Source organism: Dipteris shenzhenensis, chromosome 22 (genome assembly GCF_047967505.1).
Source record: "Dipteris shenzhenensis isolate YYH24624 ecotype China chromosome 22, Dip_SZ_1.0, whole genome shotgun sequence".
In the NCBI taxonomy this organism is placed as follows: Eukaryota; Viridiplantae; Streptophyta; class Polypodiopsida; order Gleicheniales; family Dipteridaceae; genus Dipteris; species Dipteris shenzhenensis.
The window spans coordinates 53,827,029-53,851,203 of NC_141617.1; the positions used below are offsets into that span (position 1 = coordinate 53,827,029).

The 24,175-nt window shown below is 42.9% G+C and overlaps 1 protein-coding gene across 1 annotated transcript in view; it reads right to left on the minus strand.

The window, feature by feature from the left end:
* Window positions 1–22,104, minus strand: part of DWF5 (Ergosterol biosynthesis ERG4/ERG24 family) — a 52,300-nt gene extending 30,196 nt beyond the window's left edge. The window contains exons 1-9 of the mRNA XM_087393318.1: window positions 21,949–22,104; window positions 21,666–21,804; window positions 20,778–21,000; window positions 20,604–20,659; window positions 19,326–19,428; window positions 19,182–19,247; window positions 18,324–18,437; window positions 11,512–11,638; window positions 5,367–5,467 (exon numbers count right to left, since the gene is read on the minus strand). Of these exons, the coding sequence (XP_087249444.1) occupies window positions 5,367–5,467; window positions 11,512–11,638; window positions 18,324–18,437; window positions 19,182–19,247; window positions 19,326–19,428; window positions 20,604–20,659; window positions 20,778–21,000; window positions 21,666–21,802 (927 nt within the window). The 5' untranslated portion in view covers window positions 21,803–21,804; window positions 21,949–22,104. The remainder of the gene's footprint in view (window positions 1–5,366; window positions 5,468–11,511; window positions 11,639–18,323; window positions 18,438–19,181; window positions 19,248–19,325; window positions 19,429–20,603; window positions 20,660–20,777; window positions 21,001–21,665; window positions 21,805–21,948) is intronic.
* Window positions 22,105–24,175: the final 2,071 nt, after the last annotated feature.

The following is a 24,175-nucleotide window of genomic DNA, read 5'->3' on the forward strand; positions in this document are numbered from 1 at the left end:
GAAGAAGAAGAAGAATATATTATCGTCCTCTGAAGACCAAAACCGGCCTATGGGACCTGAGCAATACAATATCACAAGTACATGAAAGCTCCTCCCGAAGATGGGAGGGTGGAAAGAGAAACCACCTTCTAGGATTCAGGTGGATTCCTATGCTTGAAGAGCTTATACACAAATGTTCCTAAAGCTGAAGGTGACCCTTTATGCAGCAAATCAGCCAGTTTGTTATGTCCCTCAAGGAGGTGATTGAACTCTTCCCTAATGTGTGCATAGTGAGGGCATATCATTACCATGTGTTCTTCTGTTTCAACCATACCTTGATCACATAGTTGGCATATTCTACTCTCCCTTGGCATCTTTTTCCATCCCCCTGTTTCTATTTGCAGCTGGTGTGATCGGGTGCGAAGTGAGGCTAAAGCCCTCCGTTTATGCACTGCTATAGGTGTACATATGTACTTCTGCGTTGTTGTCTCCCTTCCTGTATAAATTGACCAATATTCGGGGTTGATATATGTGCGATAGTACTCAAATTTATCTTTGTTTTCTGCTGTTTGCCATTTCCTGTGTAGTGCATTCAGCAGGTCATAATGAAAAGCCTCTTCATCAATCTCCTCTGAAGAGTAGTTTAAATACTCTTCTACTTCCCACTTCTTGAACCATTTTTTTAGGTCCTGTGCCCATCCGGATGTCAAAATCTTGCCCTTGTTTGTCTTTTGAAGCTTCTGACTTTCATTCCATGCTCTCTTTGGTAGCCTTTCATTATCCATGCACTTGACCTTTGTGATGTATCTGAGTACTCTCTTCAGAGCATGTAGCTCTATGGGTATACATCCTGTCTCTAGGAGTAACAAAGAGTATGGTGTAGTAGCCTTGATGCCCAGGTGCCTCCTAATGAAAGACTTTTGCATTTTCTCTATCTCATTCCACGTTGATGGAGATATACTCCCACCCCATACCTCTACTCCGTAGAGTACTGTCTGTATCACATATGCCCCAAAGATCATATTTCGTACTTGCCACCTTCTCGTATTGCTATTGTTGCACTCATTTTCAAATTGGAAGTATTTTGCCCATCCTGCATCAAGTCTCCGTTGCACACAGCTGTTCCATCTATTATTGGCGGGGATTTCAATACCCAAGTATTTGAATGAGTGCACTGTCTCAATGGGTTGTCCTTTATATAAGATTTGGAGGGGGCTGCTTGGCTGTATAGTCTTGACTATCATGAGTTTAGTTTTGTTGACATTAATAGCCATCCCACTCTCTGCACAAAATATGCTGAAGATATCCATCATTTTTTGCATCTTACTTTCACTATCAGTGAAAACAACCACATCATCTGCGTAAAGAAGCAACCAAATCACGAGACCTGCTAGATGAGGGCTGTACTCATCTTTACATGCTTCTTCATTCACCAACTCCTCAAGTCTATCAATGCATAGGCCGAACAAAGTGGGTGAGAGCGGACATCCTTGTTTTACCCCCATATTACTATAGAACTCTTGTGACATCCCATCCTTACATTTTAGTTGACATTTTACTTTCTCATAAAGTCTAAAGACAGCAAACCTTATTTCCTCGGGCACCCCTATGCATTCCATTCTCTCCCATAGCACATCCCTAGGCACTGTATCAAATGCCTTCTTAAAGTCAATGAAACAACAGAAGAGTGGCTTCCCCTTGAGGCGGCTTTCCTCCATCAAAACTCGAAGAGTGACTAGGTGATCCACTGTACAGTGTTTTGGTCTGAAACCAGCTTGTCCCATTGCTCTTTTATTTTCTTTCTCTGCCCAAGCACTCAATTTTGCCTCTACTATTGTGCTATATAGTTTGGCTAGAGTGGAACATACCATAATTGTTCTGTAATTTGTTAATTGATTGCGGTCACCCCCTTTGTAGATTGGTTTGATCCAATTCTCTTGCCATTCTGTTGGGAAACCATTCATCAAAGCCTGATTTAGTGCCATTGCTATGTGCCTTTGCGTGTGCTCATTGGTCCACTTAATGAGTTCAGCCACTAGGTGTAGAGTGTCTGCTGCCTTTCCATTTACCATTTTCTTGAGGCCATCTTGTACATCTTTCAATGAGAAAAGACCCTGAGTATTACTGCTGAGAGGTATGCTCACCATGGGCCGAGCCTTGGGATGTGTGTAGAGCTGTTGAGCATATTCCATCATCTGTGTTTCTGTAAAATCTCCCATAATGTCATTTGACCTTTGTTTAATTCCTTTCCATGCTCTTCTAGGATGCTTGATAAAATCAATTGCATCAGTCCATTCCTTGTTCACAATATGTGCACGTCTTTTTTTACGTGTAAGTGCATGGAGCTGTTTCTCAGCTGCTCTTTTCTCATCCCCCATTGGGATCCCCTTTAGTGCATTCCTAGCTGCCTTGCACTCAGCATCAAACCAAACATTGTATGGTAGCCCTTTCTTGCATTCTTTATTGCTCTTTTTGTACCCCAAAACTGACTTGGCTGTAGTGAGAATAGCATTTTTCAATTCTGTCCACCCAATTTTCTGTTTTCCCAGCAGACACATCTCTAGAGTTTCAGCGTACTCCACCTTCTTTGCCTCATTTATATGATAGTTGCCTTCAACTGTTTTGCGCTCTTCTAAAGTTGCCTTGGCAAGTAATATATTAAGCTCCACATATAGTGGTGTGTGATCTGAATCAGGGGACTTTGAGCCAAGTGAGAAATTGTGAATGAGATGGCAAGCTTCCAAACCAATCAATGCATAGTCGATCACACTAGCCCCTCCACTGGCAGGGAAACAAGTAGGGGTATTTGATTTTGGGAAAAGGGCTGTGCCATTCACCACCAACATGTGCATTCCATTCATCAATTGCTCCAATGCCCTACCATGTGCATTCACTTCCTTATCCTTCGAGCATCTACACCAAATGGGGTCAATGTCTATCTCATGTTCCTTGATGTATTCTTGCTGAGTGGGATAGTGAAACTGTAGATCTCCTATCCGTGCATTGAAATCACCAATGAGCAAAACATTTCCTTTTTTGTTGAACATAGCTATATCCAAGCACAGGTCTCCAAGTGGCTGGGTTGGGTCAACCTCATGTCTTTGGTAGAAGGGAGATTCTCTATGAGGAATGTAGCACCCTGCAATGTAAAGTGGTGAGTGCATTCCTTTTACCATGATCCATATGAAGCGTTTGTGGATGTCATCTTTGGCTATGGAAATCATGTCTTGTATATGCTCCTTGTATATGCATGCTACCCCTCCTTGCCCTCGTAGGCCAACTTGCTTTTGCCAGATGGAGTGCACCACGTATCCATTAATTTTAGGAATTCTGCATATGTCCCTTTCCCAAGTCTCTGCGAGAAAAATAATGTCTGCATCATGCATAACTTCATTCAATCCAGCCCCTTTATGCCAAGGAAAACCTCTACAATTCCAAAACATGATCTTCAACTTCTTTTGGGTTCCATAGGCCGCGTGTTCCTAGAGGGCCTGTTCAGCTCCTTGCTCTTTTTTTTTGATTCGGGCCTCATACATACGTCTCCTTTCTTCTTGCTGCTTGGGGGTGCGGTCTTCTGTCACGTAGAAAGATGTTCCCTTTAAGTAAATCTTGCTGCTGTCCAAAATGATTTCTCTCTTGCGGGGGTCAAGCATGGTGCAAACAATTGCTCGCTGACTCGAATTTTCATCTCTCTTTCTCCCTACTCTGTGTGCCCCAAAGACCACAACCTCTTGCATGGCAAAGTGCTCCACAAAAAAGTCCCCTACATCCTTTGCAAGTGAGAGCGGTGTTTCCTTTTCTTTTTCTACTAGACCTCGTATGACAATGTTCTGTGATCTTTTTTCTCTCTCTCTATACTCATCAACATCTATCTTATCTTCTGATTTTTTCCCCTTGTCTAGATGTGCATCTGGCGAGGCATGTCCATTTACTATATTTGCCCATGTCACTGAGGTGTTTGTCTGTGGCTTGCATTCTATTTGAGGCTGTGGTGCCGTATTTTCTTTCATCTTTTCCAAAGTCTGTTCCAGCTCACATAATTTTTCCTCTTGACTGATATTTTTTTCCTCCAAACTGTTTATGGAGCTCTCTTGCATGGCCACCTTTTGCTCCAAATCTTTATTTCTGTACTGTAAGTGTTGGCACTTCAAAGAGAGTGCATGTATCTCTTGCTGTTGGCGATCCAATGTGCTTTGCAGAGCTGTTAGAAACGCCCAAATTCCAGATTCATTAGAAATGGGCTCAAGGGGGATCAAATGGCTCTGATACCATGTTGGAACACTGAAAGGAAAGAGTAGAGTTGACACAAAATCAGAATACTTGCTTATAGAATGAAGAAGAAAGAGGTCCTTAAGTAGGCACCTCATACAAGGTCACTGACATCACTGATGACCTCAAAGCTCCACAATCATCTCCTCAATCTGCTCCTAGATTCACTCAATCATCCTATGTGGCTTTTCCACCACCTAACTGTGCTTGTGGGCACCTAACTGTGCCTCTAGCACTCACACATAGAAACATAAGGTGTGCCTGAGGCATACACCTTGAGATATCCCAACAGTTACTAGTCAAGACCTCCTTGAGGCCTACCCACTACCTCAATCGCACCATCCTTGAGGCCTCCCCTTTGACTCGATGGAACCGAGGGCCTTTGCTGAAGAATAGCACTAGGAGACGATTCCACCATCACAACCTGGAACATCAGGGTGGTCTAATGCAGGCTTGTAATGGGTACCAAAATCAACCTGCAGCCACCCTCATCAATATTTGAGCATGATATCATCTATACTTTGTGTGCCATCTAGGGGCATGGTACAGAGGACTCTTAAAAGACGGCTGAAAGGTGTGGCAAGGCTTGGCCTACAAGTATTTTTTATATCCTCACGAGTCAAGGTATCCGTTGGTTATAACCCCTCTGTTGCAGCCCACTTCTGAGGTAGTGAGCTGAGACCCTGAGAGACACGTTGCAGGACAGCCAGCACCTTTTTCATTTAAGCATCCCATCAATTTCTGAATTTGCATTTTCTCAACAGTTTTTTAAAAATGAAGAAATTTCTTAGTGACTAAGGACTTGCCATGTAGACCCGACTCATTTGAGACAATTATAAGCCCTTTCTCCCTCTCCTCTCCTCCCTGCCACCATCATTCCTTTCCCCTCTCCTTCTCCCCAACTGTCTTCTTTTAACTTAAGTCCTCTAAGTAATATTTTGCAACATTGCTTACTAGAGTCAAAATAAAAATCTCCTCATTAGAGCATTAAGGCTGGTAACTGAAGGCAACATGGAAGATGCAACCATTTCCTACCCACACCAAAACCGTCATTGTAAAGTCTAATAAGCAAAACCAAAAATCAAACCAAATGCTTACCAATGCATTTTACTCCGTACCTTAAAGCCTAGAGTGATAGGATGGTTCGCAAGGTACATTGCAGGAGATGTATAGACTGAAGGAACCCACACTAAACAGCCCCAACAAATGTAAAATCCAGCTGCAAAATCCAGCATGCTTGTGATGAGAAAAAATAATTGTAGAACTGAATGTTTTCACAATGACTTTACGCCTTCTAGGACACATTACAAGTGAATCTACATCATTGAGATGACATTCAATCTATATTCATTTATTTATGACTGTATATGAAAAGCCTCCATGCACAAATAGTTTACTCTCTCTCTCTCTCTCTCTCTCTCTCTCTCTCTCTCTCTGTGCCCCTAGCCATACACAATTTAACACATCAAAAGTCACCTGAAGGGTTCGTACCTCAAAATAGTTGGTATGATGACGAGTGCAAAGTGCTTAGGCAACATTGGTGATTTCAGACAGACCAAGGACACCCCGCTCATAATCAGACTGGGAAAGAATATCAACATTTTAATGGGGAAGAAGAAACAAGACTTTCTTGCTCGCCATGAACAAGAGCTCTGAAGTGTACTTTACAGTAGTAATTCCAAAGCATTTCGGATGAACCTATTGGAGACGAGATCACCATGTCCTATCAAGGACCCTAGCCTCTGGAAAGCTTACATGGATACACTCTACAATGATCCTAACCAACACATGCCCGACCTAGAGAGCATCCCTTGCCCCACCACACTCTTGCTCTTCACCATAGCCCGTCTTAAAGAAGCCATCAAGAAGCTCCAGAATGGTAAATCCAAAGATTGGGAGGACCTCCAAGCAACACTTCTGACCCACATGTGGGAGTTACTTCCTCCAATTCTAGCCAAGCTGTTCAATGAAGCTTTTTGAACAAGCCTGCCGAACTCTTAAACAGCAAACACCATCATACCCATTCACAAGGCAAGGGATTCCATGGAAGCAAGACACTATTGACTATCAGCATCCTGTTGTGAGGCTACCTCATGCCACCCACGGGTACATCCTACAAAGATAAGCTCAGCAGCAGCAGATTACAGATATGTTTTAAAGACACCGCAAATCCAGATGGGATCCTAGTCAGGCCCACACGTACTCAAGTCACCCTTGCCCAAGACACCAGCTGTGCAACTGTCCATACAATTGTGCCTACTGTCTGTACAATCGCATCTGACAAACATTGCATCTGAAGGCATTTTCAAATGCCTTTCTGCTGTTGGAGGGCATTTTGCAGTTTTTTGCAGGTTTCGGGGTGTGTGCAGACATTTGGAGCTGTTCAGAACAGCTGCAGCCTGTTGCATGTACATTTTGAAGCAGGTTGCACTCTTGTTGAGGCCCTGTGTCACCTGGATGCCTTTGGAGCTTCTTTTGTTCCAGAAATCTTCTGCACACAGTGCACTTTAAGGGCTGATTTGATTCTGCACTGGTGCTGTTCTGAAGATGTTAAGTCTTTAAGCTTCATTTGGATCAGAATTTTCTCGTATTTTTGTTGTCCAGTTCGAAGAAGCACAACAAAGTTCTTTGCCTGCTCAAACAGTCCACTTTTTCAGTTCAAAGCTGCATTTGCATATCCAAGCATTGGCTTGTGGAACAATGTTCTTCTGTTGATGCAGTATAATTCACACCACGTGAATTTTTGGGACTATTTGTGCATTCATCTTTGAAGGTGGCTCAAAATCAAAAATGGCTTGTGGAACCATGTTCTTCTGTTGATGCAGTATAATTCACACCACAAGAATTTTTGGGACTAGTTGTGCATTCATCTTTGAAGGCGGCTCAAAATCCGGAAGATGTTTTTGGAGTTCTGGCCTAGGAGGATAAATTGGATGACACCCATTATTCCCTCTGGACTATGGGTCTATGGGGGTTTTGTAACAAGTAAAGAAGCTCGTTCAAGAGATGTATTCATTGCTCCTTGCACACTTCAGCAAGGAGGTAATCCTTGTGACTGACAACAATCTCAGGTGAGGCCAGCTGCACTAGTTGCATCTACTGCCCTACTCAAGATCAGAGGAGATGGGGTGCCAGAGATCCCCACGCTTTGTCACTCATTGCCTTGTATGTTAAGAGGTTCATCGTACCTAATATCTGTTCCTCCTAAACTTCTGAGCAAGCTTGAGATACCTTGGACAATATGTATCAGGGAAGGAATGAGGTCAGGTCTCTTATTTGAAAAGACAGCTTGACAATGTCAAGATGCAAAAGAGTGATTCATGTGAGAATGCAGCAGAAAATGAACACCAAAAGGAGAACAAAAACCACAACCACAAGAATTGCGAAATGGACACAGAGAGACTGCAACAGAAATCAGGAAAAAGCCCTCCCCTGCTGAGCAAAACCTCCAAGGATGAGATGATACAACAAAGGGGGGAGGAGCCCTATATAGGGTTTCCCCTACCAGCCAACCAGCCAGCTAGGCTCGGCCAACCCACGGTCGGGTCTAACCTGACCAGTAGCGGGTCACCGACCTGGTTGGCCCCCCGCCAAACATGGCGCCTACACGGTGCCTCTCTGGTAGACCCAGGGATGGGTGTGAACAGTCCCATGCCCTCTACACACAGCCCGAATCAGGGCAAGAAATATTGTGCCTCCATGGCAGCTCCAGGGAAGATCTAGGGGTAATGTGTGTATGGCAAGTGTGTGGAGCAGCTTGTGTACGGAAGACCACTGTACGGACTATGTATGAACTGCTCATGGGCTGCTGCTGGTCGGTGTTTTGGGGCTCGAGCTGAGCACGTGAGCTCGTGGGCTGATCAAGGCCACTACGTTGGAGCTTGAGCTTAACACGTATGCTCACAGGTTGACGACAAGGACTGGTCTTAGGTGTCATCTGACAGCTTCTGCTGGCGTGTGCACGTAGCTGGCCACAAGGGGCCTGTGTTTTTCCTTGCCCTTATGCTTGTGCATAAGCTCGTGTATGAGCTGAGTCTATTGCCTTGGAATTGGCTGGTCAAGAATGCAATTATCCATTGTCTTGAATGCATCAGACTCTCGAGGGGGTACTTGGGAGATAGAGGAACTGTGTGATCCAGAAAGACTTGCCGGTAACAGTTCTGAGGCATATGTAAGTACTCGGGATAGCCTTTGGATGTCTTTTTCCATGATGGTGCAGAGCAGAGGATTGCAAAGGTTATGTTTTGGGCTGGGAGGCCTTATGGGTTGTGAATTACCCGTGGAGCAGGTGATTTCAGCCTATGTGTAATTTGCAATTTAGTTGCTCGTGTTGACTTAATTAAAGAGGTGAATGGCTAAGGGGGCTCTCAAGGAAGCTAAGGCGGATTGTGTGACCATGTTGTGGAGCTGAAATGGATGCCTATTTGCCATGTTTGGTTGGGGCCACTCTCAACAAAGAACACGCATTGTTTATGGATGCCTAACTGGCTGTGTAATGCCTTTGACGCCAAAGGGATGGTAATTGTATGACTGTCTTATTGTTGGCTGTGTTACGAAGTCAATTCTCTTATGGAATGATGTCTCAGGATGTATGTTGTCAATAGGGTGAGAGACTATTGGTAATGAGAGTCCTGGAAATTGGAGAAAGCTTATGTATGCTTTTTTTTTCTGCTTTGAGCAGATAGTTTTTCTTTGGGCACTAGTGACAACTTTGGGGAACTGTGTGGCCAAGTGTGCTTACTAGTGACAGTTCTAGGCTGTGTGCAAGTTAGTTATTGAAGGCCGGTTTCAAAACTCCTATTGTCTGGCCCTTTACTGATATCACAATCCAACTGATACTGCCATGGCTGCAAGATCTTCTCTCCTGCATGGCTATGGTTTCGCTGAGCTAACATACAAGATTACAATTAATCCAATCCCTATGCTCCAGAAACGACGACGCATTCAAGCTTACTAGGATCAAAATTTCGCAGGCTCCCTGGTTTCCCCTCCTTGATCACGACAGCTCGTGGATGCTGGTGGTTTTGCAGATTGGCCACGTCTCCTTCAGTTTGTTGAGTGCACCCTCTAGGTCTGCCATGTCATAACGTCCAAACAAATACAAAATGGTATGCATAGGGCCAATGGGAAAACACTCTTGTGGCACAAGGTCCTACATGAAGACTTGCCTCGATCAAGACTCCTATGCCACTACACTGGTCAGCAAGTACCGTTGCCACACACAAGCAAGCAATCCTCCGAGGGGAACCAGAATGCCTCTCGGCAGCACATCCTACCAAGTGCTGCTAAAAGGCAGGAACAATCGTGGTGACAGCTGCAAAATCTTCATCGGTCTTCTCTGTCCACTCAACAAGCCTTTCACTTTTTCTCTAAGGACACTGCCGTCAGTAGTTACCTCTCCGACTATAGTGATTGCAGGTACGCTTCGCCTTGAGTGCTATTTTTTTTGCATCTGTCTTCTTACCTTGGTTCCTTCCCTTATTCTACGAAGCTGTCAAGGCCTCCGAGCCACCAACCTCGGAAGGACTCTCAAAGCACTCCGCCTGATCGAGCACCATAGGTACCAATTCTTCCCAAGTGTATTCATTCTTCCACTATTTATCAAGCATGAATAAAATGCGGAATATTGGGAAGAAAGATGGGACGATAACATAATGGCCATGTCCTCAAATAATTCTTACTAGCATGTGTGCTGAATTTTCCTCTAGTTCCTATAACATAACAATTGCATGATCAATTAGTTGCAAAATTCATTTTAACAAAGACACTTGAAATATTAGATGCACCTTGCAACCGTAGGTAAGATCTAACCTATGCTTATTCTCTTTAGAATTGATAATAGCACACAATATCAAAGTGATAGATTAACGCATTGTCATGTAGCTAAGGACTTAAAAGTTAGCACGTGAAGGGATCTTGAGAAAAACTCACTCCTTCAAATTCTCTAGATGTCCTATTCTCATCTGCTTAAGTCTTAGCCATGTCCATGGCTAGGGGGATGTTTGACTTGGCAGGTTCCAAGACACTCTACATCTATATATACCTTTGTAAGACTAGAATATATCCAATCGTACGAATTCATATTTTTGTTGTTCTAAGGAATATTTAGATAATCCGCAACACTTAGTACTTTTTGTGGAATTCCAACTATATTCGGATTAGCTTGCCTAAATCCATAATTTAATTCCAACTATATTCGGATTAGCTTGGCTTAAATTTGAAATGCCAAGTGTGGAACCCCTCTCCTTCAAACTTACCTATTTTCAGTTTGGAAGCCATTTTGGGAAGGTCTTCCTATCATTATAGGCAAATTCCAACAACGGCAACCATCGGCTCCAAGAACTTTGCCTTAATGAAACATATGCTTTCACCATATCTTCAAGAGTTCAGCTCCCTCTTTCATCTGACCATCCATTTCAAGATGGTCTCCACTACTCATTCTGAATTTTAGTTCTAAGTGCATCAAACACAAGACTTATAGATCTGATATCCTTGTCTTATATTATGGATTCCGCTACACCATGCACACAAAATGTTACTTAAAAACAACTTTGCTAATTGCAAGGCATATATTGACTCTCTAGTCGCAATGAAAGGAGCCATTTTCGTAAGATGGTCAACCACGATAAGAATGGAATCATACCCGCCTTGGGTCTATGGCACTATAAAATCCATAGAAATGCTCTCCTATCTACTTGACGATATTTCTAATGGTTGTAAAAGACTAGGTGACTTCACCCGTTCTGCCACTCATTTGACACGAGAAACACCGTATGGCATATTCATAAACATGCTTTTTCAACTTTGGCAAAAAAAGAATCACGCTTTCTAAGCTCATGTGTCTTCTCAAGGCTTGGATATCCCACATAAGAGCTATCATGACACTAACGATGATCTTCTCCTAAAGATCACTCCGATTAGGTACTACCACCTCAGAAATTTAATACCCTATGAGTAGCCGAGGGCAGCCCTCCCAAGCTATATATATTGTCATTTTACTAAAGACTGTTCATATGACCCTCTTGCTCCCCACCCCCCCCCCCCCAAAAAAAAAAAGACTCTTTGTATTTTGCTCCTGGCCCAAAAGATCTTGTCTAAGGACTGCCTTATTCAGCTATTAGAAAACAAAACCGCATATGACAGATCCAATTTGCCACCAAAAATGGAAAGTACTCAAGGCATGTGGCAACTTTCTTGGACATTAGCAAAAGAGAAGGTAAGGGATGCAAGCTTTTAAAAGCCTAACAGAGCGCGTAGGTTTACCTCGATCATGTGCGATATCCATGGTATTCCAATAACCCGATTCCCACCAAAAAAACTTTGTAATGTAGATTAGCATCAAGGCAGCACTCACGAGCATCGAGTCAGCTACTTTGCCATGCACCTCGTACTGTGACAAAAAAGCATTGTTCAAGTGGCTTCTCCTTTGAAGAGACAAAGTGAGCTTCCACAAAACCTATCTGTCCACATAGTTTACCAGATATACTTAAAAAATAAATAACATGCCTCTCTGGCCCCTTCACGGAAAACCCATAGCCAATGTCAAAAAACAGAAATCCACCAACAAGGCCAACAACATAGTCTACCAGATGTACTTAAAGATAAATAACATGTCTCTCTGGCCCCTTCACTGAAAACCCATAACCAATGTCAGAAAACGAAAATCCACCAGCAAAGCCTTCAAAATATCATCGAAATAATTGACATAAACGAGCTATGTTGTACCCTATAATATCTGTAAAACAGCCTATGTATCACATGAGGATCTTCAAAAAATATCTATAGAAGGCCAAGGTGTATTGATAATATCAAACATGTGTCCTCATCTATGCTTGACAAGAGTCAAAAGTCTGTCCATAAGTCTTAGTTAAGATGTTACGCTCTAGCCGAGGTAACATGACCTCGGAAGAATCAGTCGACATTTCCCTTAAAGGATCTATGTTTGTAATATAATTGTTTGCGCTTCATGTAAATGATCGGGAGGGAATTAATGTCAAGGTCCTAGGTGAGGGCTGATAGCACCAGACTAGGTGGATCTAAGGCTAAGGGCCTAATGCAAGAAAAGTGCCTAGGGGCAAAGGAAATTAAAGTATCCCAAGAGAGGGGTGAAAAGATGCATTAGGAAGGCCCTATGATGATGACATGTGGCATCTAGATCCATCTAGGGAGATGGGGCTTGTTGGAGTTAGTGAGAGAAGGAGAAGGTACTTCACGTGTATGAGTTTGGATTTCGACTCTCTGTCAGCTCTCACGCTCTAACAGGAATTGGCTGGGAGGATACTCGTGGTGCTACTCCCGTGATTCTGCTGTAGTTAGTAGGAATGTATCTAATAGTTGGTATCAGAGCTACAGGTTGAATGAGGGGTTGCGTTGGAAGAGAATGAGCTGGCAGAAAGCACGAATTCAGATAGCGATCTGAAGTTACAGCGCAGGACGACTCTGCTACGCGTGATGCCAAACGGAGGAAAAGAGTTGGGCTCGTGACCTCCACGCGACGGGCTGACTTGACGAAATGCAAAGAAAGGATCGTTTCACTTAGTAAATCTGAATAAGGCCAGGGAATAGTAGCTCGTGAACGGGGAGGCCCTTCGACGCGTTTAGCGATGGTGGGACGTGGTCACGGAACAGCCCGTGAGCGAGGTGTTGGCGCTGCCCTTCATTTCTAAAGATAAGGAACTAGTTCGTGAATTGTGACGAGGAAACTCTGACGGAACAGTGAGCGCAGGCATGAGAGGGGTAAATTAACATTTCACAAAGCCCCATCTCCCTGGTCTCCGTTGGATTGCGTATCGTCGTCGAGCGCCCCAAAATTTTCGTGGCTTATCAACCGTTGCATATCCCGCGCCTACGCTCTTTGGCTACGTGGCTGACTGGCTCGTAATGAATTTCGACCTACTTCCCTAACGGACTCACAGCCATAGTCCTCCAAGATCACGTAGACACCTCTCTATTCCGTTCCATGAAGCTTCATAGCGATTAGGAGGTTCTGGTCGATCCCTTTGCGAATTAGCCAACGGAAGAACAGCTTAAACTTTGTAGTAGAGAGTATGATCTGCATTGGACTTCATGTATCCCAGATCAGTAAAATACTTGTTGATTCTGCTGTACCAACTTCTGGGTGCTTGCTTTAAGCCATAAAGACTTTTCTTGAGATAGCAAACCTTATTCACCTTTTCTGTAGATGACTATGAAGTCGATGCTTCCATCTCTTGTGTATTTGAGGTTTTCCATTCTGATTCCTCATCAAAGATTACATCTCTGGAGATAATCACCTTGCAGTTAATGGGATCATACAATTTGTATGCTTTGTTTTCTTCACTGTAGCCAACCATGATGCATTTACGTGACTTCGCATCCAATTTCCTCCGATGATCATCATGTACGTGGGCATATGCTATGCAACCAAATATGCGGAGATGCCCAATGTGTGGGTTATGTCTAGTAAATGCTTCATAAGGAGTCATACCCTCTATCGGTTCGGTAGGAAGTCGATTAAGCAAGTAGTTCGCAATGGCTATTGCTTTTGCCCAATACTGATTCGGAAGATACTTTTCACTAAGCATTGCTCTAGCACTGCCTACTAACGTACCATTCTTCCTTTCAGCTCTTGCATTCTGCTGAGGAGTATCTGCACATGTGAATTGTCTTCGAATGCCGTGATTTTTGCAAAAGTTCATGAATGTTGAAGAAATGTATTCACCTCCTTTATCTGATCTCATGACTTTGATCTTTCTACCTGTCTGGTTGTCTACCATGGCTTTGAATTCTTGAAATCTGAAAAAGACTTCAGATTTCCCTTTCAGAAAGTAGATCCAACAATATCTACTGTAGTCGTCGATGAAAGTCAAGTAGTAAAGTGAACCATTGATGCTACGGGTCTGGGCATAACCCCATACATCTGTATGTATCAAATCGAGAATACCTCGTGCACGAGAGGTACTTCTGTCAAAATTAGTTCACTTTTGTTTGCTGAATCAGCATGCTTCGCAAACCTTTCCAAGAAACTGTAGCTTAGATATCCCAATTGCCATATTCTGATTCTTGAGATTTAACAAGTACTGAAAATTGACATGACCATATCTCTTGTGCCATTTTGCAGATAGTGACATCTGTTGCGGTTGAGCTGACATGGCATGCTTCTCAGATACAGCTAGCATTTTGTACAATCATCCTTCTTTGACACCTTTTGCTACTAGCTGACATCTTCTGGATTTATCTCTGATAGTGTACTCATCTCCGTCGAAGATGACTCGATAGTTGTGTTTTGTCATTTGACCTACTGACAAGAGGTTCTTACTGAGCTTCGGAACGTAGAGTACATCTTTCACCAATCCTTTCGTACCAGTGAAATTATTCATAGGGATAACACATGTCACTTGAACTGAATTCGGTGTATTGTCTGCTGTGTAGATGACATTTTTCTGACCTTCTAATGGTTTCATCTCTATAATCATTCCTGATGTTTTGTCATGTGAGATGATGCACCGCTGCCAATATACCAAGGATCATGTTCTGCTTGGTCGACTTGATAGCTGAAATCCTCTTTGGGATTGAAATATCTAGTTGATTTGGTTTCTCAGTGTGAGAATCCTGGAAGTGTTCTTTGACTCGTAGAGAGCTACAAACATATCCCATGCTTCTTTCGATGTCTTAGCTGTGTTGAGCTGTCCTAGCATGACATCTTGCACATTTTGCTTGATCAGATGATAGGCGTACTTGTCTTTCTTATCCCATTCTACCTGAGCTCGGGCAATGGCAAGATCTGCTACAGGTGCGAAAACTGTTTGTGTAAGCTATAGATCCCACTACTGGTGCTATGACAACAAGTCAGCCGCAAGAAAGGAGTATCTAGTGCATATTAATATTGAGGTAAACAATTGATAGGCATCAAAACCATCAAGATACTACTGCGTACGATAATGAGAGGGCCTTCCACGGTGGTCTATGATGACCTCCAAGCTATCTAGCCAAACTGTCTGACTCGATCTAGATAGGTGATTTGAAATGAGGCATCTATGTAGAAAGGTCTGCGAACTCTGCTAGAATAATGTTGATGGGGGTGCATCGCTTTCCCTGGATATTATGCAGAGCAGCATCATGACCTGAAGTCTTTTAAGCCAGTCTACCACCTAAAGCCCTATGTACAGGGCCGTTCACTGAACTACAGGCAGAGAAGCGTGCGGACATGTGCCTAGAAACACTCTATCTTTGACTCTGCTCAATCATGCCCATGCTGCCAATTTCATAGTACACTTAGGGTATGTGAAAATCACCTGAAGTATGACTATCTCAACTGGGTCCTCTGCAAGTGTGAAGGTCTCACACTGGAGCTAAGCCTCATCCATGGTAATAATCATAACCTTGGTTCTAGCCAAGTTGACCTTCATGTCTTGGCTCTCACCAAAAGTCTGAAACGCTATCAAATGAATGTGTAATCCCTCCAATGTGCCTGATATCAGCACTAGATCATCCGCATATGACAAGATCTGTAGGACGTATTGTGTCAGGGTCGATCCTCGACCTCCTAATATGTCCACAAAGGATGCCCTCCCATCTATGTAATGGGGGAGAGGGTACAGACTCTACCATGGATTTTAGCCAGTAGATATGTATTTGTTGAGAAATCAGTTCTAGCCTTTGCTGTCAAGCAAAAAACAGCAAGAGGTATGCCCCTACGATGTGTTTAACTCCCTGTTGTCCCTGTATAATATGAGTCAGCCAATTGCCGAGAGCTGAGGTGTCAATCGGGTTGCTGAATTGCAGCCCATAACAGCAGAAAATCAGCCTTTTTTGACTGATGTTAAGCCAGCTCTTATGCCCACAGATCAGCCTATGGATGATGCAATTGTGGGGGATGCAAGTTGACAAGGAAATGACAGCAGTTCAACCATCCAAGCAGATGCCCAAGTGGCTGTTGGATACATTCCATGATAGCAGGATGGATAATCCCATGCCCACCACGACACATGCAGGATCTCTTGATTGGAAGCACGAGCAATGAAGAGAAACCTGTTTGAAGCACTAATTAGACCACTCCAAAAATATCTATTAGAGATCTTAGAAGCAGCTGCCTTACATCTTCATATGTAAGGGTTATGACTTCCAAGCTGCTTCAAAGATTAACGAACCCAGTAACTTTACAATTTTGGCGTTTCAAAATCACAGACCCTTTGCAATTGAAAACAAAATTACCTGAGCATTATCCACACGAATTTCTGCTGAGACTGATATACCTAACCAAGACCAGGACTACTGCTACAAACCCAGGGAACTCCTCTTAATGGTAAAGTAATTATTTTCAAAACTGTTAATTTCCAATGTCATAGGAGACCTTGAACTCCCAACGATTCTGTAATTGGAAACCAACTTTGAAATTCCTTAACGGCTTTCAACAGGCAAGAATACATTTAAAAATTTGTGCGTTTCAGCCCATCACCCAAATTGTGCAAGGGGAAGATTTGCCCTCAGCACAAGTCTACCACCTAAAGCCCTATGTACAGGGCCGTTCACTGAACTACAGGCAGAGAAGCATGCGGACATGTGCCTAGAAACACTCTATCTTCGACTCTGCTCAATCATGCCCATGCTGCCAATTTCATAGTACACTTAGGGTATGTGAAAATCACCTGAAGTATGACTATCTCAACTGGGTCCTCTGCAAGTGTGAAGGTCTCACACTGGAGCTAAGCCTCATCCATGGTAATAATCATAACCTTGGTTCTAGCCAAGTTGACCTTCATGTCTTGGCTCTCACCAAAAGTCTGAAACGCTATCAAATGAATGTGTAATCCCTCCAATGTGCCTGATATCAGCACTAGATCATCCGCATATGACAAGATCTGTAGGACGTATTGTGTCAGGGTCGATCCTCGACCTCCTAATATGTCCACAAAGGATGCCCTCCCATCTATGTAATGGGGGAGAGGGTACAGACTCTACCATGGATTTTAGCCAGTAGATATGTATTTGTTGAGAAATCAGTTCTAGCCTTTGCTGTCAAGCAAAAAACAGCAAGAGGTATGCCCCTACGATGTGTTTAACTCCCTGTTGTCCCTGTATAATATGAGTCAGCCAATTGCCGAGAGCTGAGGTGTCAATCGGGTTGCTGAATTGCAGCCCATAACAGCAGAAAATCAGCCTTTTTTGACTGATGTTAAGCCAGCTCTTATGCCCACAGATCAGCCTATGGATGATGCAATTGTGGGGGATGCAAGTTGACAAGGAAATGACAGCAGTTCAACCATCCAAGCAGATGCCCAAGTGGCTGTTGGATACATTCCATGATAGCAGGATGGATAATCCCATGCCCACCACGACACATGCAGGATCTCTTGATTGGAAGCACGAGCAATGAAGAGAAACCTGTTTGAAGCACTAATTAGACCACTCCAAAAATATCTATTAGAGATCTTAGAAGCAGCTGCCTTACATCTTCATATGTAAGGGTTATGACTTCCAAGCTGCTTCAAAGATTAACGAACCCAGTAACTTTACAATTTTGGCGTTTCAAAATCACAGACCCTTTGCAATTGAAAACAAAATTACCTGAGCATTATCCACACGAATTTCTGCTGAGATTGATATACCTAACCAAGACCAGGACTACTGCTACAAACCCAGGGAGCTCCTCTTAATGGTAAAGTAATTATTTTCAAAACTGTTAATTTCCAATGTCATAGGAGACCTTGAACTCCCAACGATTCTGTAATTGGAAACCAACTTTGAAATTCCTTAACGGCTTTCAACAGGCAAGAATACATTTAAAAATTTGTGCGTTTCAGCCCATCACCCAAATTGTGCAAGGGGAAGATTTGCCCTTAGCACAAGTACCTTTCTACGACCAGGTCTCTGCCCTGGGCTCAGAGGAAGAAGGTTATTTGTTTAACAACAAAGCCCTCGCATGAGTTGCCCACTGTTGAAGTTATGCAAGACTGCACAGAAATTGGTGAATATAGAGGCCCAATCGGCAGGGCACTTATGTCTGAAAGCTGTCCCCCAATCTGGTCTACCCAAGGACACCTAAGTTTAACTGGCAACTAAAGATAAAACTGACTACACAAATGGCAAGGATTCACCTGCTTGATGCAGTATGTGATGACTAGCACTGCCCACCCCATCATTCCAAATCTGCAGTTTGTAAATACTTTGATGTCAAAGGACTTTCCAATACGGGGATATAGCTCCATACCCTGCACATGACATATTTCCAAGCAAACCACAATAATAAGAATAACTGCAGTAATAACAAGGGCATTTAAAAAAAGGGTGGAGAGCAGGGGGAGGGGGTAGAGACAGAAACAAAACTCTATAAGTTATTTCCAAGACCCAACAGAATCTATTGGAGAACTTATGCGGGCCTCATTCTCTTGTTGCAGCTCTAAATAGATATTCCCTTACTTGAGATCATTATATATATACCTTTGTAAGACTAGAATAAGTCCAATCATACAAATTTAGAATTTTTGTTGTTCTAAAGATCAAAAATCTACAAAGAAAATAAAAGAGAAAATGAAACAGAAGAAAAAAGAGGTACACAAAAACTTTTATGAAAAACAAAAGGAAGACATACTTAGCAAGCAAAGCAACACTTATGTCGTCATCAGTGCCCAAGCATAAGCAGCTATACTGAGATCATTATAATTTTCATTTAAAAAACTACTCCTACAGTATTCATTTTCCAACTTCTGAAATTTACAGTGATTCTTTATAGTTGCCGATTAGTTTAGCAGGAAAAACAAAAAGTTAACATGGAGGGTAGGGGTGTAAGTCATGAACGTCAAGCTCCTTCTTCCCTCATTGCCCTTTACAAAGAGAGAGAGAGAGAGAGAGAGAGAGAGATTTACTTTCATTTCAAAAGGTTAGTGTCAGAAGCTAAGAAAATTCGTTTGGGCACTGTATAGACATAGAATTATAAAAGAATAAGATAGCTTTACCCAATAAAAGTCAACGATAGCATCACCAGAGGACCCTGAATCTGCTGAAGAAGGTGCTACATGACCCTGCAAACAGACGACATAGTATGAAGGAAAAGCCAAGAAAGCTGAGAATCTAAGCGTCAGTTCAGCAAAGAACCCCACCTTGATGTATAGAAGAATGCAAAAGACGATGCTTCCCAAAATTAGTGCCGAGAAGATCTCCCCTAAGTGATCGTATACAACTGCTGGATTGAACCACCTAAGCCTGCATATTAAGCCAACCACAATCTGATCACATACATACATACATACATACATACATATATAGAGACAGAGACACAGAGAGAGAGAGAGAGATAGAGAGAGAGAGAGAGAGATGAATCCAGAAACAGGCCCAAACTTATCCTCTAGGAACACAGCAATGGTGCAATTTCAATCTCATGATGGTTGAAAACCATAAATCCTCACCATAGCAAAGACTAGCTCTTATGACATCACCAGCGCCCAACGGCAGGTGTAAACCATGTTATAAACATATGCTCTCACACGTACAAATCCACACACCCACACATACTTGAGCACCCCTTTATGCAAAGGCCTTTGTACTAAGTTTCCATCAGCATTCCAGAGGTGAAGGATAGACTCAGCCATGACAAAAACTAGCACTAAAGGACAAGGCTAATCAAAAAGTAGTACACACTCTCTTCATTCAAGCTACAAACGCTTGTGAAGACTAGACAAATTCATTTTAGTCTCTCCTGAACGACCAGTCTAAGAAAAAATGCTTATACAATCGAGCTGATAAAGCAACTCACCACTTAAGATAGAACAAATTTATTGCAATATCAGCAAGCTGCAACATGGACAAAGACTTCACAAGATGAAATTTGCATGTCCGATAATACGACGGGAACATATATATAGATGAATCCAGAACATAGCCAATCTCATCCTCTAGGAACACAGCAATAGTGCAGTTTCAATCTCATGACAGTCACAAGGAAACTCCTTCACGCATAGCAGGGACTAGCTACTACGACTTCCACACCAACGTCATCCGTGCCCAAGGGTGGGTGTAGACCATAGTATAAACATATGCTCTCACACATACAAATCCACACACCCATACATACTTGAGCATCCATAAGGGCAGACTCAACTTTGACTGCGCTCCTGGATAAAACTTATATTTTCAAGATACCTCTTGTACTATCATGTGTCTTGCTGAAAAAAGCAGGTGAGAACAAAAGCAGAGATCTTAATGTACTTCCACATGTCTCTGTAGATTTGTTTGGGCATGGCTTCAATCCTTTAGAGGCACACTATCATGCAAAAAACCAATGGCGGGCAGCTGCAAGAGACTTTAGCATGCATTCCCGCTCTTGCTCTACCATGTGTGTCTATTATACCAAAAGCAGCACAAATATACTCGCTTCATACCTCCAAATCAGAATGTATGAGGCAACAGTAATAAAATAAGCTGCCACACCGTTTTCCTGCAGGCAATCTCACCTGATATCATTTCTCTTCTCATCAAAGCAAAGCAATGAAGGCCAAAAAATGAACAAGAGCATTTCCTTAAAGCTTTACGTACAATAATTAAGGTGAGCTCACCTTATACACAGGGCGATTCCCCATTGGGGATATTGGGCCCAGAACCTCTCTCCCTGGTAAGAGGAGCTGCAATGCAGCTTCAAAGGCGGCATAACCCCCTATAATCTTCCATGCAGTCAGAGATGGTCTGGGCCACATGTTGAAAATGCCTTGAATGCCATCCTGACTGATCAAATCCCATGTTTTTGAAACTGAGCCGTCCATGTGCACCATCGTATACCATCTGCGGTTTCCATTCATCAATTAAAAGGTTATCATAAAAGGAAACCTATGATACTGCTGAAAAAAAACGTTCTTTTCTGCAGTTGACTCAAACAAGGATCACAATAAGACTGTAGACATCTGCTTTTAAGCAATCTAGAATGTGTTCTGCTCCATGTTTCAAGCAAACAGAGTTTGCCAATAGTGTCCATTCATTTCATGCATCTTGGACGAAAGGAGCCCATAGAACATTATAAGTTTATCCCTGTCTACTTTATGTGGTCGCAATCGCTATAGAGCTATGAGTTAATGATGCTTCTTCGACACAGAAACTGGCTGAAATGCCGTCCCTAATCCTTAGGCAATAAGCACCAAGTAATCTTTTGGAGAGGTCGCTGGTTCTAAAGTGGCCAATTTTATAAAGAGGGCGATGTAAAAGCAGACATTAAATAAAAAACAAGCAAGGTGCAAAAGTACAGGACCACACGCACAAACATATTCCTAAGCGCACCATCTTTTGAAAAGGATTACAAGAGAGCCCATTGGATGAAGCCACCTAAGCTTCCAGAAAGTATAACGTGATTGGCTACTGACAAATTGGACACCATCCTCATCGACGGACCATTGTCCAGATTTCGATAAAACTGAGAAATTCGAAAAATACGCCGAGTCGCCGATCATACTTACAGTAAAATGACAAACGGAGGACAGGAGAGGAGAAGGCCCAACATGGACCCATAAGCGAGAAAGGGTGCGTGAACGTCCTTAGCGTTTTCCACGGGCTTCTCGGCATGCTGCTGGCGCTTCCTTTCCACGGCTCCCATCTCTACAAAAGAAAACGGCCACACTTCTTTCTCACATCAGTGGTGACGGGCACATTGAACGTAATTTTTCGGAGATTGTTGTCCTACAGGCAATGCAACACGAGCCGACGCAATGCGACAATAACAACAGGCCCGATCGCAATTACCGATGCGAATTCGATTGCTACCAAGGCTCAAAAGTAGGATCCTGAGGAACCCAACAGCAGCATGAAGCGGAAAGGACAGGGAGAAATGTCTGAGCGACCCCTTTTTATTATTTATGTGGTTATGGGCTGAATCTGTTAAGGATGTCTCAGAGAGTTAGTGCTACATCCTTCGTTGTACCTTGGACTTTTTGGTTGACCACATTGACCTTTACCCTTCTCTTTGACTTGACTCACACCTTGCCACCCATGTTAACTTTAAAGTCACAGTTGGTTTGGTTCCCTAGCCTCTATGCCGGAAATTGCCAAGGAAAAGTTAGCATAGCTTACATTCCTGTTCGTGCTCCTAGTTCTTAGATGCTAAAACTTGGCACTGGAATACTCCGTTTGGGATGGGATTTGGGGCTTGTTGAGCGGACATATCTAGGCTACCTTTTGCTTCTTTGGGTGGATCAGCTTGCAAGCATGCCCACTCCCATTCATTAGCCGTTTTTCCTTATCTTTTGGGCGGTTGGCAAGTAGATGATGAGTGGGAACAGTCACTAGCATTTGCTTGTGTTTGCCAGCATTTGTCACTCAAATCTTGCACGGGGACGGCCTCTAAGTAGCTAAGGATGGCTTTCTAGTAAGCCACGATGGTCCTATAAAATTAGCTACATTCAATAGAGTCTCAGCCAATGTAAACTATGACTACTTTAAACCATAGATTTGCCATACATTGTGATAGGCATAGGTAAAGCATGGCCTTCCACAAGGTAGGCATTTCCACCAATAGGCTCAATAGGATAAAGCATTACTACCCCTCTTCCAATGGTAGAATATGACAACCTAACATACGAGTTCACTCTGCATTATAGCAAATGCCATCATCATAATGTTCAATTATCATCACCTACACTGTTTAGGATAGGATATCACTTTTACAAGTAGAAACCTGCTTAAATAGGGTAGAATATCATTGTTTAAGATAGGATAGGATAGGATATGAGTGTTATGAGTAGAAACTTGCTCAAATACCAAGCTTGTGGTTGGTATCTATACCTGCCACTAGCTAACAAAAAGGGGGTCCAAGGACAAAAAAGTGGTCCCCAAGCTTTTATTTATAAATAGACTATCCTTCTAACTCCCCTCTATGTAAAGGGCCTCTCTTATACCAAGTTTTGGAACTCTTCCATCCTCACTTGAAAAAGTATCAACGGAGCCCACCTACTATTGAGTGGAATTCTAGAACTGTTTGGTAGACATAAAAAATAATTCTTTTTTTTAAGGGAGAAGTAAGGATAAACCCTTATCCATCCCTCCCCCACAAGACCCAAAAACACTTGGCACTTGCAAAGAGGGGTTTATGACTATTAAATAAAAAAGTAGGGGATAATATGGTTACCCTAAAAACAATAAAATGGTCACAGACCCGCTACACTAGCAAGTGGATTTTTTAGATATTTTTGGGTGTTTTGTCAAATTTTGATGTTTTTGGACTACAAACCCTTTTTGAGGGCCCGGATGGGTGTGGAGCTGGGGGACCCAAATCGTGATGGTGATTGGCTGTCCAGCCCTGCCCATTGGTGGACAGCCAAGCTTGGCTGCCCAAGGAAGGCCTTTCTCTCAAGGCATAATGTGGACTCCACGTTGGATTGAAAGGTCTAAGCTTGGGCACTGTACGTGTAAAGAGGTGCCCGCCTAAACCTTAAATTGTGGCTTTCTATTGGTCCAAATAGTCACCCAACCTTGGGCGCCATTTGGTGTGTAAACAGCCTTAGTAATCGTTTGGGTTTGAAAGAGAAAAATTCAGAATTTTGATTTCCAAAAAATAATCGGTTTTACTGCGAGGTGTAGTGTGTGGATGGCTTTTCAGCCTGTCCCCGTAAAAGGGTAGGCCATAGTAATGTTTTCAGACTTGAGAAGTGAAAATTGTAGACACGTAGCACCGAGCTCTTCCACGCGTGTTGCCAGAGCATTGGCAAGCTGTGCTTGTCTGCTCATTTCCCTTGCTATTCAGGAGTGCGAGTTCGAGCTGTGCGCCGTGTGTAGGGTAGGCATGTGATTGACCTTAGAACTCCCTTCACCATAACTAGATGTTTGTAGATTTTTCTTGGATAGGGTTCCCCTAAAGATCTAACTCCATGGATGACTAGGGATTTGTTGATGTGTTTGGTTGTTTTTCACATCCATTGGGAGAGATGATCCCCAAAACATGTAAACCAATGACCGATTTCCTTCCCCAAGAATT